The 20263-nt window shown below is 42.1% G+C and overlaps 1 protein-coding gene across 2 annotated transcripts; it reads left to right on the forward strand.

Moving 5' to 3' along the window:
- Positions 1-1781: 1781 nt before the first annotated feature.
- Positions 1782-19275, forward strand: kita (KIT proto-oncogene, receptor tyrosine kinase a). Of its 2 annotated transcripts, none has more exons than XM_026345414.1 (21): positions 1782-2125; positions 4513-4767; positions 6503-6787; positions 6950-7089; positions 7650-7842; positions 8208-8394; positions 9091-9206; positions 9433-9547; positions 10652-10836; positions 12223-12329; positions 12496-12622; positions 13159-13263; positions 13621-13731; positions 13877-14018; positions 14187-14281; positions 14391-14521; positions 14797-14919; positions 15542-15653; positions 15745-15844; positions 16134-16239; positions 17098-19275. In XM_026345414.1, the coding sequence occupies exons 1-21, from the start codon at positions 2071-2073 to the stop codon at positions 17224-17226; spliced, it is 2919 nt and encodes a 972-aa protein (XP_026201199.1). In that variant the 5' UTR covers positions 1782-2070; the 3' UTR covers positions 17227-19275. The 2 variants fall into 2 exon arrangements, with proteins under 2 accessions (XP_026201199.1, XP_026201200.1); XM_026345415.1 differs by having other exon boundaries at positions 7671-7842.
- The last annotated feature ends 988 nt before the right edge of the window (positions 19276-20263 follow it).

Below are 20263 nucleotides of genomic sequence, written 5' to 3' on the forward strand. Positions count from 1 at the left end.
ACAAAAATCAAATGGAATAACGTCTATGATATATTACATTTATCATTCTAAATGTATTAAAGCTTGACTTGCTCATGTCACAAATTCACCATGTCATTCATTGCTATGACACCACCCATTTCTCTTGGTTCTCTAGTCTGCAGGGAGCTTCATTGTGGGATATGCCACTTACAGCATGCTGTGAAATATTTGATTTTCCCTTTCAACGGCTGTGTTTCTGAATAACCATTTTCTGACTATAAGAACTATAAACTACAAAAACCTGCAACAGCATCCTCTCATCAGCTGCTGTGTTTTTACATGCTGGTCAGACAAAAGTTATTTTGTGTTACCCTAAAAGACATTTATGTGAATGGGAAAATCGATGTGTGATAATTGATGGGTCTTTTACAGGAGTTAATGCTTTGAGAAAGTTAAATTAGAGATTTGGTTTCAGCGTGTGAGCCATCTGAGCTCTTAAGAGTGGTCTGTGGTGCTGTGCGTTATGAGAAATAATTTTGGAAGATCTTAAATGACAGAAGAAATCCATCCCGGTTTGAATTTATGGTTCATACTTTTCATGTGGTGCAGTATTTTTACAGCAATGTTTTTCACTAGTTTATTGTTTACAGGTCAAAAAGGGAAGATTTGCTCTGCAAACAGAAAGAAAACGGGTGTAAACGTTCACTTTTCTTTCTCCTCGTCAGTTAAAACAATGTGTTGCTGCAGTGTTTACAAGTTGTGACATTTCTATTTGCTTGCTATTTCAGATGGTTCTCTGGGGAACCATGTCAGGAGGCTTGTGTTAAATAAATATGTTAATAAAACAGTGATTTTCATGCACTTGTGGCACTCATGAACATGCACACAAACTACAAACCAATAAGCAAATGATGTGTATTTACTGTTGTAGTTATAAATATAAGGTACGAGAGTTACACTTGACATTTTTGTCAAATGGGCTTACCATTAAACTCTGTAGTTGTGCATCAATTGAGCAATCAGCCATGGCGTTATCTGCTTCCTCCACATGTTATTATAGCCAGGGTTTATTTTGATTGATTACCTGCCTCCTGGGCAGCTGATCGATTTCTTGTTTTAAAATTTTTAACTGGTTTAGTAGAGACATATATGGCCTCGGGTTAAACATGCCAGAGCAGACATGTTTGTTATCATTTGTTAAACATGTAGACAAAGTATTTTATTAATCAAACACAGTGTTTTGGTTGCGGGTGTGTTTGGACAAGGCGATACCCACAACCAAAGTCATTTGCATGTGCATGTGACGTTTGTCAGAAAATGTGACAGTGACACATACTTACACACACACACACACACACACACACACACACACTACACTATACTATATATAAGCAAATAAAAGCCATCGAGTGTCACAACATTATAGAAGTTATAGATAATAAAGGCAAACCTAAATAAAAATCATACATTTAATACAAACCTACTAAACTTGTTTTAAATTAATTAAATTAAATTATTCACATAATTGTGTTAGGAATACTCCAGAAATGGTGCACATTTGTAACACGACCAGATTGGACTTTGGTCTACTTGCAAACTATACCTCTACTATAATTTAAGGTGCGCGGCCTATGGCGTCATGCAAAACATTTGAAATCTATAATCTAACAACATAAACATATATAAACTGGACAGGTCGCATCGTTGTCTCGATCAGTCAGCGTGACTGAGCTCGGTTTTCTTGTCAGGAAGCACACAACACGTCCCAAACGCCTCCCTGTGTGTGTGTGTGTGTGTATCGTGTGATAATAGGCTGCTCCTCCACTGGTTCATAAACATGTTGACGCACAGTCAGCCAGAGATACCTGGTCGCTGTGCACGGTCCACCCTGGCGCGCTCCAGGAAAACAGCATGTTTGCAGACAGACGACGGTTGCTGCAGTTGCGAACTGTTCTGAGCATCTGTGCCTTTAAAGACTTGTAAGTGCGCCTCTACCAGAGCCCGTACTCAACTTCCCACAACTCCGACGCGCTCGACGAGTAGAGTAGAGCTACCTTGACCAGAAAGGCACGAGCTCACCTTCACGGCTAGACCCATGGAATAATAACTATGGAATATCACTGGATACTTCTGTCTGTCTTTTTACACTTAACCTTCCATCCAGGTAGGTTTGCATTTAATGCGCCAGTTTGCGCAGTCAACTTGTTGAACCACCACAGGATCGTCTGTGTTTTTTTTTGTTTTTTTTTGACTACATTAAATACAGCTAAGACCACGATCATTCATATTACGGACAACTGAAGTTACGCACACTTTTCTTTGTTCTGGGAAGAGGCGCAGACAGATCTAAAGGTTGCTGATAAGACGAGCTGAAGTCACTGAAACCTAATGAGGAAAGTGGATACCTTAGCTGATGATCTGGATACCAAGCGCGCTGCTTTATTAATTAATGTTCTATTCAGAGAACAGGGCGCCATTAACAAAAAAAGTAATCAAACTGTGGAATGAAAGTAGGATGCTAGAGGATATGTCTGCGATTAGACTTTGTGATTGTGCTATGTTGAATGCACATGAATGCGGCAGGTTCATGAGGTTTTCCTCCTCTTTGAGAGACACATAACCGTCTTTATGGAAACATACTGGCAACTCCTGATTCCTAGGAAGCATGCAGACGAGCGGCTGCTCTCTCCAGGACTGGCTTTAGCTGGAGTCGCATCCTTATGTAATTCCTCACTTTTTGGACATAACCTTGTCTCATGTGTGACTTTGACGCGGAGCCCTTTATTGCATTTCCCCTCACTCCGCGTTGGTTTGTTGCGCTTTGTTCTGAGGGAATAGCTTTTTGGAAAAACACATTGCAACTATTATAGCTTGGCATCATCTTCTGAGTGTGGCTGCAGAGGTCAAGATCCATAAACACCCATCTGTATTTTTACGGGCTGTTACACTAATGCTGTAGCTGTTACTTTCTGTATGCATAGTGTTTATTAGTCTGCTCACAGGAAACAATTCAGTCTGTTAACTTTTTGTTTTCTCGGGAAACAGAGTGTGGGCTTTCCCTCAGAGATAGCTCGCAAATTTATGGAAATCAGTCGAGCCGTTTTTACTGATACAAGCGGTCAACCACAAACTTTGCGCTCCTTGGCGCACTCGGTGCGTCCGCGGAGCCTCGTGCTGCTCCGGGCGCCTTCAGGTGGACTCGGGTTTCTGCCTCTAATTCTATCTTATCGATAGTGATGTGATGCGCCCGCGATAGACCGTGGATACTCACGCCATGTTGATATCAGCAGGGAATCTGAGTGACTGCCACGTCTCCAGGCACTGTGCACAGGCTTACCTGTCATGTGATGAAATAAGGCACGCCATGAAGTTTGCCTTAAGTCCGTTTACGCACGCTACAGACCTAGTTAACTTTTATCAGGTATCCCGAGGCTCTCTGGGCGTCCAATAAAAAAACATATAAAGAATAATTTAAAGAATACCTGACTTGAAGAACGCGTTCCTTTACGTTCAACATACGTCAAATATGTACGTAAACATATACAGAAGGAAAAAAACATTAGTGACAGTGTCTAGACCCGTATTTGCCTACTGGTGCACTGCTATTTGCTGTTCTGTGATTCTGCGAATTTAAGCGTTTAAAGATGTCTCCAGACCCTCCCGCCTTCGTGGTGGATGTATATTGTCTTTGAAGGCAGTGAAAAGGCGACAGATGTCCTTCTTATGTGAAACGTATTCATTGTACCCAAAGATGGATGGGTGGTGGGTGTGAAGGAGCAGCTCTGCAGTGTCCCCAGTGGAAGCTGCAGCCATAGTCCTGCACTTGAGTGGATATAGTGGGTTGAATGCCCCCACCCCAATGATGTTTTCTCAGGGAACAAAACAAATTACTTGCTACGTCCCCACACCTGTTTTCAGTTGATGCAGCAAATGCAATATATTTGGCTTAGCATGCTCTTTAGAAATCCACAGCCATGGCTTCATGTCGAGCTAATGCTACACACATTTGTTTGCTTTTATACCGTGACTGGGATAATGCGATAGAAGAGCTTTCATGTGTACCTGTGTTTAATATTATAGATAGCCCTGTGATTACAAGGATCTGTTCCGATGTCTCAGGTATCTCAAAATATTCCTTTGTATGTGTGAACACTGCCCATTTTTATCCTTTAAACAGCCAATCAAAGGAAGTTCAACTCTGAGGCTACATTCCACATTAAGGGATTATAACCTTTATTTGTGAATGTTAGGAACCATCACTTTGACAGGAGTTTGTCGAAAGGCCTGTTCAGATTGGCTGAGAAAGCCTTCGCAGATCCGGTGTTTTGAAACTTTTGCTGGGACAATGTTAACATTGGGTCCAGGTATTGTTGTATCTTTAAAATGATCTGATGCATGTGAATCTTCTGAGGGTGTAAGATGTAGGCATTTTACAAAAGGATTTCTTGTATTGAAAGCACCCCTCCTCTGATCAGCTCACTTTTCCATTAAGGCAGCATGTTTTTTTGCATGTTTGCTGTGCAGTAGAACATCTTCTCTATCTCGTTGCAGGCAACAGCAAGCCCGTTATCACCCCCTTTGAACAGGACCACCTCGTCATCGATCTCAACAAATCATTTGAGCTGCGTTGCCAGGGCGAGAAGGAGATGCAGTGGTTGAAGGACCGGCGGAAGGTGCGGGGGGAGAAAGCGGTCGATGGCATGTCCACACTGCACATCAGCAAGGCTCAACTTGTTCACATGGGCCGCTACACCTGCTTGGAGAAGAACTCGGGGGAGCAAGTCTCCATCTATGTCTATGTCAGAGGTATAGGTGGATGTAAATGTTTATCTAGGGATGTATCTCACTGATTAAATGACTGTGTGGTGTTTGCGTATGATAGAGACAAGAACGATGATTGAAATCTAGAGCAGGTGGAAACAGTCTGCCTGCTAGAGCTGAGGAAATCATCTGGCATTACTCACTGCAGTGACAGAGAGTAGTGTGTGTGGGTGTGTTTGCAGAAGAAGGTGTTTGTAACTTTGCCCTGGAAAGGTACAGAACATACAGTAGCTATTTACTGAGTGCATAACTGAGGTCTACTGGGTTTCCTCTTCTGTGTGACTCCACATTACTTTGGCCCAGTGCCATCACTGCAGGCTTCTCCTTTTTTTTGTGGAGGTATCTTTCTCTCGACATTACACACATCTACCTTTGAGGCAACAAACCATTTTTTAGATGAGAGGCTTAGATGTAGCATTGCTAAATATCACTTAGCCCTCTGATGGATTTGTGCCGGATGTAAATTTGAAAGTAATATTTTACTAACTGGATTGACTATTCAAAATATGACGGCTCTTTTAATGTTTGTGTTTAGATACTCTAAGTAAAACTGAAAAAGGCAGCCATGAGCCATCTGTCTGTGTGCCTGTGATTTCAACAAATCTGGAAGAAGTAGAAGTGTGAAATGTCTCCATCTCAAGTTGTAATCTTTACAAATTCAAAGAGTTATTTACAAAGATGAGCAAACCTTTCATTTTACAAGAAAAAATAGGTTTCATTTGGAGTCATGTTTGTTTTCACCTTGCAAATATGTTATATGTAAATGTTTGGTTGTAACAGAGTTTAAATGACAGTGCGCCCACTAGATTTTATTTAACTGGTGATAGAAGAGACCAGCCATTGTAAAAAGCAAGCAGTTCCTAGCGATCTATCCGACGTAGCGTAGCGTGGAGTGTGTTTATGTGTTTTTATCCAGGTGTAATTATTGTTGCTTTTGGTGACCTGTATTTATTTTAATATGCCCCATAATACACATAATAATAAAATAATACATTTATTTAAAGAGCACCTCTCTAATTATCTGTTACAAAGTGCTTCACACAAGAAATAAAAAACACAGGTAACCAAACAAATCCATGTAATTATTACCAGCCTCAGGATGGGACAGGTGAGAAGAGAGAGGGGAGAGAGGGGGGAGCCAAAGGGGGAGAAAGACAAGGAGGGGCACTCTTTCCTCCTGCTCTTTAGGCGGTCTCTTCCTGTGCCTTTTTCTGGTCCCCTCCTCCCCGTGTGGTGGGTCTGTTGTGGTCCCTAGGGCAATGTGGCTGGTCTGTTGGGGTGTGCTCTGCTTTGTCCATGCTGAGACGGGTGTCCGGGGGTGTTGTGTCCCCCTTGGGGCATGGTGGGCTCCTCGCTGGCCAGGTGCACGTGCTCGGATCCTTGGGGTTAGTCCTCGCACTGGGGGGATTGTATGCTCCTGCCTTTCCTGGGATGCACCTGTTCTGGCCCACTCACAAACCAACCTACACCCACACACACTCCCACAGACACCTACCCATCCAGACATAAATCTGCACCTGTACACACAAACATGCATCATATTTCAAAGGGTTAAAGTAACACTTCATAAAACTAAAACTGCTCTGGTAGCTGTTATACCGTGTAGACTTGTTTTACTGGATAATAGGTTTCACAAAACAAAGCGTTAACAACTCTGTGTGCAGACCTGCTTACACCTCTGACACCACCTCTGATATGCAGTTGTGTGTTTTTTTGGCAGATCCTAATAATCCCTTCAGGAGATCATTGGTGAATAACATTCTTACTCGTGAGGGAGAAAATGCTTCCATGTCCTGCCTGGCAACTGATCCAAGTCTGGAAAACCTGCACTTGGAAACATGCTCCGGCACAGCACTGGCCTCTGGTCTCCAATACACTGTCAGCCTGGAGCAAGGCATCATCATCCAGAACACGCAAAAGACCTATGAAGGTTGCTATGTGTGCACAGGAAGACTCGGGGAAAAGCACGTCCGATCACATGACTACACACTGATAGTGAAACCAGGTAAAATTGTGTGTTGTTGGGCCTGTATACTTACATTCCTCTGTTTTTTTCTGTCGATTCTTATCGAAGAATTTGACAAAGTCTTAAACCTTACACACTGTAAAGTGCCTTGAGATGATGGTTCAAATTCAATTATTATTATTATTTTTTTTGTCTTTACAGTCCCCATCGCTCCTCCGACAATCGAGATGGACACCCACAAAAGAGTGATTCTTACTCGGGGTGAGCGGCTTTCCCTCACCTGTAACACCACCAACGTCAACGGTGACATCAAGCTGGAGTGGGTCACCCCGCCTGGCTCGGTGAGACCCTTCTTCCTTTGCTTTGCTGTGTGCTTTGCTGCTGCTCGTTTTTATGTATTGAACTGTGCAAAAACACTGCAGTCGGACTATAGATTGCTGCCTTGTAAGATCAACCACATTGATCAGTCCAAAGAGCTATTTGACTTAACAATTAGGAGGAGTCAGCCACTAAATGTCAGCTGTCCTGAGGGTTTCTAGTGTTTGTAGTGTTTTTTCTAGTTTATAGATTACTTGTGATAAGCTGGAAGTCTGTCCCAATTAAGCTGACTTTTTCTTGTTTTATAATTTCCCCTGTTTTTTTGTTTGTTTTTCCGGAGAGCTTGTCTTCCTGTGTAGGCAGCAGTCTGTTCTTATGAGTCAGGGTGAAAGGGGTCACGCTGTCTAGGCTTCAAGGTCTTGCCTGTGTGTGTACCATGCAGCCTTTCATGTGTATATATGTGTGTGTCTGCAAGCAGTCGTGTGTATGTGCGCCAAATGTATGTCTGTGTCAGTATTTCTGTGCTTGGCGAGGATAGACATGCAGACGGGGTTAATCTTTAGAGATCTCTGGGCGTTGACAGGGTGCCGTCTGGTATCCACAGCAACCAGCAAAGTTTGACGCTGCTTCCCATATCTTGACGGAGCACTTCACTCACGTGCGCAGCTCCACATTGCACATCGCAGAGGTCAGGCCACAAGACACTGGGAGGTACCAATGTAAAGCTGAGAATGACAGAGGGGTCAGCAGTCAGTCAGTGTGGCTTGACGTTTATGGTGAGTACATAAAGACATTAGCCCTAATTAAAGCTGCAGGAACTAACTTACTGTGCACTCATAAAAATGTAAGCAAATAAATGTCAACAGGCTAATGTGATCTGTCAATCATTCATAGTTAGGCATTCATAGACATGTCTTTACTTTTTGTTTCCTGAATGCTCATGTCTCACTTTACAGAATCACTTATAGCTCAGCTTTCAAAATCACTGGATGTCAAAGTAATATGTTGGCTTTTAAAGAAATGCATATATTCACTTCTTGCTGAGATTTAGATTCAATTGTCTTAATTTTATTTATATAGCGGTATTGATTTTCTGCAACGTCTGTAACTATATCTAATTTCTTTCTTTCTTATTTTACAGAAAAAGGGTTCATCATCGTGAAACCCACAAACAACCGAACGATTCATGTCCGTTCAGGTGAGAGTTTGACCTTAACTGTTGACATGGAGGCTTATCCAAAACCACACACTTTCTCCTGGAGGTTCATGGGCCACGAGTTGAGGAACACAACTGACCACGTAATCACCACACACAGCCATGAATACAGGTATGACAACACACTAACACATGCCTGCTTTAAGTGCTTAGTTTGCCCACGTTTTACCACATAGATGAATGTTCATTACCTTTGCTCAGAAGAATTTAACACCTTTGCTTGGCTGCAGGTGCTGATGCACCAGCTGCACTTATTACATGTCCTTGTGAAGTACAGCTGAAATTCTAAAAGCGTCCCGGGTTCTACAGTGAAACGGGAACTGTCACGTTGTAAATAGCTTTCACAGGAAAATGAACCGTGAAATATTTGCAGTATTAACTCGGTTCTGCACATAGAGGTGTTACTGGTGTTCAGAATAATGCATTTTAGCTCACGGTTCCTGATGTCTGTTACAAATATATATATTTTTTATATGAAGGCTAGAAAATACCCTTTAAGCCACAGTAGACATGAATCCCTTAAGTCAAAAACCAATAAATCCATATTAGCAGCTGTAGAGAACAGAATTGATTTCTACTGTAGCCCCAAGAGCATTTGCATGTACAAGAAAGTGCAATGGTATAATATATTTATTTATGGTTTGCATGTGCAATGAACAGCTGTGCATAAAAGCAAACGACTGGTTATAATCTAAAATACAAATTTAAACTTTTTGGTTTGGACTCTTTTGTAGTAATAAACTATTAAATCATTAATTGAAAATTAACAAAAGAATTAGAGCTAAGAATGTAATTTTTACCTGTTTAGGTTCATCAGTGAGTTGAGGCTTGTGCGACTGAAAACGTCAGAGAGTGGAGTTTACAGCTTCCGAGCCTCCAACAGTGACGCTTCAGTAAATCAGACATTCAACATCTACGTGATCAGTAAGTTGTTTCAAAGCTTTCGTTAAAGGTTTTCTGTTCCCTTAAGCCACATCATATGTTTCATTCCACCACATTTCATTGATCTTCGGTAGCTGATGTGCAATCCGTTCAACCTTTTCTTTGAGAAATTAAATCTGCCTGCCCCTCACCCTGCATCATGTATCCTTCTCTTTCCTTTCATTTCTATCTCCCCGTAAATGCTCTTACATCAACTTGTACACACTAGGTAAACCTGAGATCGTATCTCACGAGGGTCCAGTTGATGGACAAGTTCGCTGTGTAGCCGAGGGGTTCCCTGCCCCCCAGATCACCTGGTACTACTGTGAGCAGCCGTATGTCAGGTGAGGCCCTGAAGACCTTGATTATCATCTATTTCTATCAAGGTTACAACTGCTTTGGTTGTTTTTGATGAAAGGTTTATTTGTTTTTGTTCTGTTTTTGGTTTGGCTAATTTGGGAAACGTGATGTCATCTCTCCCTGCACCGATCAGAGCTCAGAGCTTATTTGAATATGCTATCAGGGAATATGCAAATAACCCTCGAGTTAAACTTTAAATACAAAATAACTGAAGGATTATTTTCAGTCTTTAACCACTGTTGCTTACATTTTTTAAAGAGATTTAAAACAACATATGAATGAGAACTACTAAAGATTAAAGTTTTACAAAAAGCATGAGAAGTGCAACACGAGGGTCCTAAAGGTCACACATGCTGGATAGTGGAAAGATGATGACGGTGGAATGTGGGATTTGACCAAGCTGCCTTTTGATTGGCTGACAGTGATAAGATGACCCCCATGTGACAAGCAATTGCAAAGAGGTGACTTGTGATTGGTAGGGGGCCGGGACATCTGCCCAGATACAAGTGGATATGGTTCATCTGTGTCATATATAAAGTGTGTTGAAGGAGGAGCACCTAGTTGCTATAGCAACATAAATCCCAAGCAGCACATGCAATGAATCATAAGTGATTATCCAAACTTTATCCAGTCATTTTTTAATTATAATCAAATCCACTTAATGATCATTACAAACAGACACGCAAATGCATGGACAGAAACAAAAAGTATTGTGACCTGAGTTAGCCTGTGACCAGAGAACGTTTAAATAAGTGGCTGTGGTGCAGTGCTGTGAAATATGGATCCCTGGGCTTATTTTACACATTTCACCTCTGTTTCATGGTGACAGAGAGAACTCCTCATTACTGTTATGGCTTCTGGTGAAACTAACTGCAAAGAACTGGTGCATGAGGACTTGTCTCTGCTGTTCTACATATGGTGTCAAGTTGTTGTTCACACAACTCTTTCCATGACACGGGAAAGGAATGAGTCTCTTACGGAGACTTACTACAAGAGAGATGACAGAGTGTCCTGACAAGAGACAGTTGATGAACAGCCCAGTGATCCCATCAGACCTTTGTCAACATTGTATAATCTTCTGCCTTCAGGTGCTCCCAACAGGTGAATGCCACACAGCAGGAGCACAATGTCATCACCATCGTATTGTTCAGCCCCATGTTTGGGAAAACAGAGGTGGAGAGTCGGGTGAACATCAGCAGAGGACGGTACAATACTCTCGAATGTGTGGCTACAGTGGAGGGAGAGCAGGCCTACACACTTTTCTCTATTAGTGGTGAGTGGAGTCATGACACATACGTCCACACATGTTGTCTGTCCTAAGGCCTATATGGTCCTGAGGGCATGTCAGCAGCATGTTTTTATCAGTGGACTGATGTAATCCTTCGCATGTCCTCACCTTGCAGACGTGAAAATCAGTTTTCAGTTTGCAATTCTTTATTCGTCCTGTTTTAGTTTCCAAAAGACTTTGCACGAGCAGCCTCAGTGACATAAATTCTTTCACCTGCCTGTGACTCTCTGCACTGTGGACAGAAAAAACAAAGTTATCTCAGCAGTTCTGTTCCTCAGTAAACCCCGCATTGGATTTATTTGCCAGCTCAAAATATTTACTAAAAGCATGATTTCAGCATGGATTAACCTGTAAGTGGAGTTTTACAACTGCAGTAGAAGTTGGTCTGTAATATGTTAGGTAAACATTAACACGGAGAGTTACCTCAGAGAAGATGTTGTCACATACAAAAAGGAATTAGCTTTAGTCCATTGTTTACTTTCTGCCTCCAAATCTGTTCTGTTGTAACGGCTTCCCCATCTGCTGTGCTCTGTCGGTGTGAGTGCAGGAACTGAAAGTACAGCAAAGTTTGCCTGAACCTGGAGAGCCAGGTTTATTTAGGACATGATGGGCTAACTGTGGCTACAGCGGGTATGTGGGTGAGCATTATGAGGGAGGAGAGTGTCTGCAGCCAGGCAGGACGACAAGCCTTTGGGAGCGTGTGCCCAGCATTTTTGTGCTTCACAGAGTAACAGCAGACCAGGCGGAGGCGCTGAGAGTGTGGAGCGCAGTGGGAGTCCTGGCGGTGCTGGGCGTTCTGGGGCTGTGGGAGGCTTGGAGGTGTCAGTGAGCTGCGGCAGAGAACACACGCAGCTTTAGAAGCCACTGACAGGTTTACAGGGGATTAGTTCCTGCAGACTCTGCATTCTCAGATTTGAAGTGGAGAGAAAGCTTCTTAACTCTAAAGAGCTTATTACACCCTACTGTACAGAGGAGCAAAACAATAAGGCATCACAAACAGCCAGACACAAAGGAACAGAACACTGATTACATGTAATTACTCACTGCCACAGCTGTAAAATCAACCACAATAAAGTAAAATACTGGATTGCCAAAGGGGGTTTTTAGAAAGCTAAAACAATAAGGTGCAGAATTTGTAAAGTAGAATAAAGCAGAAAACTCTGGTATGTATACATAGTGTATATAATTGGATTAGTTTGCTGTGATTTGGCCAAAGTGGGCTTCACTGTGACTTAGCCTTCTCTGGCTTACTTTAATACCCCTTTGCAATGTCATTCAGAGTGTAAACATGGGAAACCAACGAAAGAGTCTCTGATTGACTCTATTGTCACTGATCTCCCATCTAACTTTATTGTTTCTGTCTCCCTGCAGAGAGAATTGTTCCACATGATCTTTTCACCCCTCTGCTAATTGGCTCTGTATCAGCAGCGGGCATCCTCTGTCTCATCGTTATCATGCTGTTCTACAAGTACATGCAGGTAAGACAGCTCTGCAGTTTTCCTGCATGGCACACCCTCTCTCATCAAATAGAGACATAACAAGGTCCAGAAAAAGAGTAGAGGATGTTGAAACCCTTTTGTGCTAATGATGTTTTGTTTTTGTTTTTGTGTTTTTTTAACTATTTGTCATCTGCCTTCATGCCAGAAACCCAAATACCAGGTTCAGTGGAAAGTCATTGAGGGCATCCATGGAAACAACTATGTGTATATTGACCCCAGCCAGCTCCCATATGATCACCAGTGGGAGTTTCCACGAAACAACTTGCGTTTCGGTGAGCCCTTTGCCTTCTTTTATCCGAATCATCTGCGGTGCCTGCTTTATCGGACATACTGTGCAGCACTGAGTCGTACATCCTGGTCGTCATGTGCTAGGTGTAAAACGCCATAGGAGCAGCGTGATATGGAGATAAATGGGGGTTTGTCTCAGTAATAAAGCCTAACAGTGCAGTTGGCATGACATCATCTCTGCCACCCTCAGGCTACTTCACGCTGATTGACACACTCTGTTTTCTGAGTATATGGACATAGCATTAAGGCTCTCGTCACATCTGTGGTTTACCGAATAACCAGTTCTATGGCTCATTAATGATGTAAACCCACTCCCTCACTGCAAACAAAATATTGTTGACATATTCTGGGTGTTGTTTTTAACAAACCACCTAAAACAGGATCCTGCATGTCCTGGTGCCTTCGCTCACAGCCCGGGGGCTAAAACTGGTGTTGTCCTAGGAACGCTGGCACGGGGCCAGATTGTGGGAGGGAAGCAGGATGGGTAATAACAGTTTTGTGTCTGTCTTCTCGTCTACAGGCAAGACGCTAGGATCTGGTGCGTTTGGAAAAGTGGTGGAAGCTACCGCATATGGACTCTCCAAAGCAGATTCAGTCATGACGGTGGCTGTAAAAATGCTCAAATGTAAGCACTGTCAACACACATGCAAATGAAGTGGGACCAACACAGTGTAGCTATTTTGGCTGAGTTTGCATAGCTGCTGTGCACTTTTCAGACATGAATTGTGAATAAATAATTTGCTCGCAGGTGTTTCAGACACAAGCAGCTACAGTATTATGTGGCTATTTCTATTCGGTGGTTTGCACACCACTGATAGATACACTATATGTAACAGTCGCCTATTTTATTTCATTTAGCAACTGCCTGCAGTATTTTTAAACCTGCCAAGAACAGCTCGTAATATGTAATCATAGTTCCTCGTTAGCTAAGTTTGCTCTTAATCCTTTTGTAAATGCTGATTGTGTTCCTTTTTTTCCACAGCAAGTGCACATGCCACGGAGAAAGAGGCACTCATGTCAGAGCTGAAAGTCCTCAGTTACTTGGGGAACCACATGAATATTGTCAACCTTTTGGGAGCCTGCACTGTTGGAGGTGTGCCAGCCATGTTGTCCTTCTTTATCGTTTAGGTTTCAGATTTTTACAGAGTTTAAGGAGATGAATCATACTATGATCCTAGCTGTCTGCATAGTGCTCTCTGTCACCTCATTATTCAAGCAGTGTTCCTCTTTGTCTGCAGGCCCTACACTGGTGATCACGGAGTACTGCTGCTTTGGAGACCTTCTTAACTTCCTGCGCAGGAAGAGAGAGTCCTTCATTAGCTTTAAGCTGGAGGAAGACTGCTACTACCGCAATGTCACACCGCAGAGCGACGCCGCCGGGTCAGGTTCTTTTTAGTGTGGAAAGAGTCGTTTATTGTGTGTGGAGGAGAATAGAGAGTACTAGTATTTACTATCCAGAACATGCGTAGGAGGAGGGTATTTGGACAGCAGCGTGCCTATGTGTGGCTGTGCTCAGCTGAGACCAGACTGCTCCTTTCCTCTTCACAGTGACAGCTTGAACGGCTACATGACCATGAGGCCTTCTGTTGCTGGCAACCCACTGTTCAGCTCGTCCTCAGAGAAGAGGCGCTCACTACGCAAAGGCAAGCAAGCCAGCCATTCATCAGATTTCTCAGTCTTAAAATATACAGTAGTTAACACGTGGCTTATGTAATTTCAGAAAGATAATCGTCGTCCTGTTTGTCTCCTCAGGTGGCTCCTACGTTGAAGCAGACACTGAGAGTGACTTGTTTGATGAGGACAGTATGTCCATAGACACCGAAGACCTTCTCAGCTTCTCATACCAAGTGGCCAAAGGCATGGAGTTCTTAGCCTCGAAAAATGTGAGCATCAGCCTGAGTGTGCATATTTTAGAATAACAACTGTCAGACTACACATGTTGGAGCATGCTGCTAAAACATTTATCAGTTGTGGATGCAAAGGTACTGTGACCGGTAGGCTCAAGTATCAGTGGTTGTGTGCTACAGTTTCAGGCGTGGAAATTCAGTACCTAACTCCATTAGAGAAGCACTTCATTCAGAACTAATGCTGTATTATTGATTGTTCATGTATATAGCATATACCATGAGAATTTAAAGTTAGTGCCTTTATTTCACAGTGTATCCACAGAGATCTGGCAGCCAGAAATATCCTCCTGACTGAGGGAAGAGTGGCAAAGATCTGTGATTTCGGCCTGGCTCGGGACATCACCACAGACTCCAACTATGTAGTTAAAGGAAATGTAAGTCTGTGGCATTTGGTAATTTTAAATGACATGCAGGAAATGTTATTGGTGGGACCCTGCTTTGTCCATTATAACTGTGATGTACTGTCTCTTTAGGGTGAAAAGGGGAATATGGAATATGGTTTAAACACCTCATGTGACATAACTGAAATTTAGAAATGACATTACATTAATATTAAGTTAGCATAATGAGTTAGTTCCCACTTGGTCTAAGTATATCTGATTCTCTACTTTTTAAATGCTTCCACTTAACTAAAATAAAAAACTAAATACAACAAAGTTTCTCATTGGTACAGTTGTACTGTGCTGACTCATCTGTTTGATATAGACAAATGTTGAAATAAATCATTGGCCTTAAGCAAAACACAGAGCATATTAAACAGTTGCTGTGGCTCATGGCAATGAGTGTGTGTGTGAGCCAAACTGATCTGTGTGCCTTTAGATCTTCAAAGGAGCACTGTATCTGCATACCTTTAATTTGGTGTGTTCACCCAGCAGTTGTCAGTCACGAACATCTTTAAACTTAGTATTGGGGAAAAAAAGAACAAGGGAAGGTTGCAAAATGTCGATGATGAGCCTTCCAGCCAAACCTTCATTTCACTGAGAGTTTTTCTTTCAGGCTCGTCTCCCTGTGAAGTGGATGTCTCCAGAAAGTATCTTTGAGTGTGTGTACACATTTGAGAGTGACGTGTGGTCCTATGGCATCTTGCTCTGGGAAATCTTCTCCCTAGGTATGTGTAGCCATTAATTCTGTGTATATTTGTCTAACTATCTGTGTTTTCAGAGGTGTTCAGTGTAACCGAATCTCTCCACTCAATGTAGGAAACAGTCCATATCCTGGTATGCCTGTAGATGCCAAGTTCTACAAACTGATAAAAGAAGGATACAGAATGGATGCTCCAGAGTTTGCGCCCAGTGAAATGTGAGTTGTTGGTGTGAAATATGAATGCAAGAGTTCATAAAATGAACCTAGGAATGAAGGTGTGGCTCTGAGGATGGAGATGGTGAGACTATGAAAGAATGCAGTGTGGGGTATTTGAATAACAGCCTGTTCTCATCCTGTTGCATTTGGCTGTTCACAAGCATAAAAATGAGAACATGGAAAACTTATAGGTGGAACTAAAAACATAAAGCAATATGCACACACGCACACAAAAAAAAGGGATGTAATAAGTGTAGACAAATAAAAGTGTTTGTATGCTGCTGTGCAGGTATCAGATTATGAGGTCCTGCTGGGAAGCTGACCCCTTCAACAGACCCCCCTTCAGGAAGGTTGTGGAAAGGATTGAACAGCAGCTGTCAGATGCTACGAAGCATGTAAGTGGTCCACACTGACAGTGCTCACTTTCAGTGCACAAGGTTCAAAATTACATTCCTTCAAAATAATGACCCATGTGGTCTTCACAGGCCGTTTAGCAGGATTAGGAGGTGCTTACAAAATGCTGATGTGACCCTCCAGACAAGACAAAATACACATTGATCAAGAGAAGTCTAAGCAATGACGTCTATTCTACTGTATCTGTTAAACGAATGCTGACATGCACAGAGCTTACTTCTCTCTGAAGACGTTTTATTCTTTGAGTAGATGATGAATTAGGCATGTGATCCCGGGAAAGCACAGTTTTAGCACAGTCACCTCCTGAGTGTGTGGACTTTGTTCAGTCAAAGGTCTAGAGCCTCTCACAGCATGAGCAGATGTGTTTGAATCCTCAGCTCATCTGATTTACTCATGCCACATATGAGGGTGTCCATTGTTCTCATAACTGTTCTTAAATACCCAAAGCAGCTTTAACCATTCAGGAAATCAAGGGTAGCTGGACATTTTTGGATAAATGCTGGAAATGGGGAAATGGCAAGCTTGGCTCAAAGGTTAATTAGCAAATGTTTGCATGGTAACATAGCAAAAACGATTCCCTCTATACACCGGCATGTAAACATTGTGGAGACTTAAAGCCTTGTTTAGCTTTAAACACAGAGAGACTAGTTGTTTCTTGTCTGTATACTAAACTAACTTCAGGCTCTATAATTAAAGGAGGTGACTTTGAGCTTCCAGTAATCCGAAAGAGATCAGAAGAATCCTGAAATGTCACTCAGATGTTTGAAACTGCAGCGCTGAAACAATACACTGTACAACAATGACAAACTTTCCTCTTTCCACCTCTTTGTTACCTTCAGATTTATTTGAACTTCAGCTCCAAGCTCCCTGTGACGCCCAGAGCCAGGGAGGAGCCAAGTTCTCAGCCCTTACTGGTCCAGCACGAGGTCTTCCTGGAGGGGACAACCCTCAGAGCCCAACGGGTTTAACGACCCACCCGACCTGTCTGGCTGCCTCATGAAGTGCCTGTAATGTTCCGCCACAACCCACTACATCTGCGCGACGCGCTGGAACCCACAGCATTTGTTGTCATATGTTGCAGATGGAAAGGTAATTGCCATCTATTGCCGGCAAGAAAAACAAAGGACAAATGGCTTTTATTGTTGTTACTGCCTACTGATTAGAGGGAGAACAGTTGGGCTAATGATCCCCTGCTCACAGCAAAGAACTGTCAAGGTGCTGGGGAGGTTGATGGGACATCGACCATTACTCTGAATCTGTCATTAAGTACATTATTACACTGTTTTGTCATTGTCAGATTTTTCAGTTCCATTTTTTTCGACCACATTTCATAAAAGTTGTTCTGTTGTTTGTTTGTTTTTTTTGGCACTCCATATATAACTGTTTCTGTCTGTCTACTGGAGGTTGATTTTTCTTTCTACGTTTTCTGTTTTGTTATCTTGTGTTATTTTTCTGTCATAGAAATGTATGTAATGTTTCTACATTTGGTTGACTGTTGCAGTTGTTGGAGGGGAAAAAAAAAACCTCTCCACATCATTCTGTACCCCACATAATGCAGCTTTCATTTTTGTTTTGTTTTGTTTTGTTTTTTTACTCTTTATTGTCAGTATTATTTCCAACTGTTCCGATCTATGTTTATGTGAAGGAGATACTTTTCAGGGGCCAATATAAGAGATATTGAGACACTGGTAAATAAGCTATTAGACAGCGTGGTCACTCATGCTTAGAGTCCGTAAGTGCTTCAAGGTGATTAGGAGAGACATTTCTGCTCTTTTTATCTTATGGTTTTACTACACACACAGCAAAAAAAAAAAAACAGTTTTGACTGGATTTGTTAACACACATTTTACTATGGATAAAACCTTGATCCATGGTAACACTACACACAGCTGTTTTCAGAGATATGGTACGCTAGCTTTTAATTTATGTGCTTGTTGACTGTATATGTGTACATATGTGAAAGTAATGATAATAGTCATTGCTGTAATATGATGAGATGGGAGGAGTTAAGCGTTTGACAAAGAATATAACCTGTGAAGCCTGCCGCTGTCAGCATTCTTCTTAGCTTTGTTACATTAGAAGGCAATGCAGGTGTATTGTTTCCCTTTTTTTACGACAGCTGGACTGCTGGAGAGTTCTCTTGTAATGGTGTAAATAACAGTTTCTGTGATTCCTCACCTGCTACTTCCACTGTATTATCGTTGTTTACAAGCATAACACAGGTACTGCCGTTTCCGAGATGTGTTTTTTCTGCTTTTCACCTTCTTCCCCTACATGAAACGGGAACCTTTATGTTTTGGTTGACAGGCTGTTGGTGTGTTTTTGCCCACGCTACCACTGTAGTTCTCCACTGGAGAGTACACAGTGTGTTAGTGGTTAAAGTCAGTGCGGTGCTGACGTGAAATGCCATCTATTAGGCTGCAGTATTCCCTGAAGTGACGAGCTGGAGGAAAGTACAGGGTCTTCAAGGCTCTTTGTCCAGGTGTCAACACTGAGTGCAGAGCTCAGACTCAGTGTGTTGGTCATCTCATTGTTCTCGGGCCAGTAGCTGGTTTCCCAGCTGTCCCTCTCTTCTTTCTTTGTCTCCAGCTGTTTCCTCCATCAGAAGTGGGACTTTCAGCACCTCTCAGCCAGTAGTCTGCATCAGTCCAGACCATTATGATTCCCCTCTTCCCGCTGGTGGATGTTGTTGTGAAGAGCACCAGGAAAGTGTCCTGTTTGTGTGTATGATTATGTGTCTGTGTGTGTGTGTGCGTGTGCATGTCTGTATGACTGCTGAAGATTTATTGTTAAGAGGTGCCACTACTAACTAGTCATCAAGTCATGTAGGCTACTAAAATCCCACAGTCTTACTGCTCTGTCTTTTTGTAAATATAAATGTGCGTATATTGTAAAGCAGTGTCGATGCTTTTGAGAATGTTTATCTTAATGAAGATATGGTACACTGATGCAGAGTTTTATTATGCTGTATTTTCTTATGTGTGTGCAAATTCTGTAATATAGACTGAACTGGAAAAGCTGTTTGTTTCTCTGTCACCACGGTAGCTTAAACAGTAGACATCGCTTTGGCTAGTATCTTAATTTTGGCAAATTCATCACTTGAACCAGTTCTTTCACTTGGTAAGTGCTACAGAAACACTGCTCCCGATGGTCAAATCTGATCAATATTCGTTGTCATTTCATAAAAATACAAGAGCATTTTTTATCCAGAAAGCAGATGATTCAGAAGCATAGAGATTTTTCCATTGCTTCCCTGAAACTTTTTTCAGGGAGTTTTCCTGCATTTTGCTACATATTTATTAAAGTCTTAGTGCTCCTGTGTAAATTTAATGTGTTGCTATGTGTCAATGTAAATAAAATTGTGTATATTGACTTCACAATTAAGTTTTCTGTGTCATTATTTGTCAGCATGCATGATGCTCAACATACTGTCATTATGTGCATCTCTGGTCATTTAAAGAATTCAGCATTGTAATAGAAGGAAATCTTGTCACAATTGACGTATGACAGTCATTATATTTTTACATTTTTTGGTGTGTGTGTGTGTGTGTGTGTGTGTGTGTGTGTGTGTGTGCTTGTAGCAGGCTGTCCCCTGAGGCAGTTGTCACAAGTGAGTCAGATCATGTCTATGTTGCCGTGAAATGGAGGTTAAATTGCTGGATCTCAGTTTTGCCCCACGCTAATGTAAAATTCAGTAATGGATGACACACTATCTGATTTCTTAAGCCATTATTCCTGCTCTACTCTAAATCTGTTGGCTCCAGCCCAGAAAGGGACATCTGGCCGTGAGGGGAAAGCCACGAGGCGGACAGTAGCACTTGGATCAGACAGGCCCCGTGCACAAATTTGCGTGGGCAGAGTCCATTGTTTGAGGATCTAACTGATAGGAGACAAGCAGGAAATCCCACCATTGAGGCAGAGTGGCTGAAAGCAAATATTTGTTACTCAGACTTAGGTAAAGTCTTGAAGAAAGAGGTTAATCTATGTGGTATTATGTATTTAGTA

Source organism: Anabas testudineus, chromosome 4 (assembly GCF_900324465.2).
Source record: "Anabas testudineus chromosome 4, fAnaTes1.2, whole genome shotgun sequence".
NCBI lineage: Eukaryota > Metazoa > Chordata > Actinopteri > Anabantiformes > Anabantidae > Anabas > Anabas testudineus.

Bases quoted from the DNA above. Each gene is read 5' to 3' on its own strand.
- kita (XM_026345414.1), top strand. From the start codon at position 2,071: ATGGAATATCACTGGATACTTCTGTCTGTCTTTTTACACTTAACCTTC. The intron at 12,623-13,158 runs GTGAGCCCTTTG...TCTCGTCTACAG, and splicing joins ACGAAACAACTTGCGTTTCG to GCAAGACGCTAGGATCTGGT. The intron at 14,019-14,186 runs GTCAGGTTCTTT...TCCTCTTCACAG, and splicing joins CCGCAGAGCGACGCCGCCGG to TGACAGCTTGAACGGCTACA.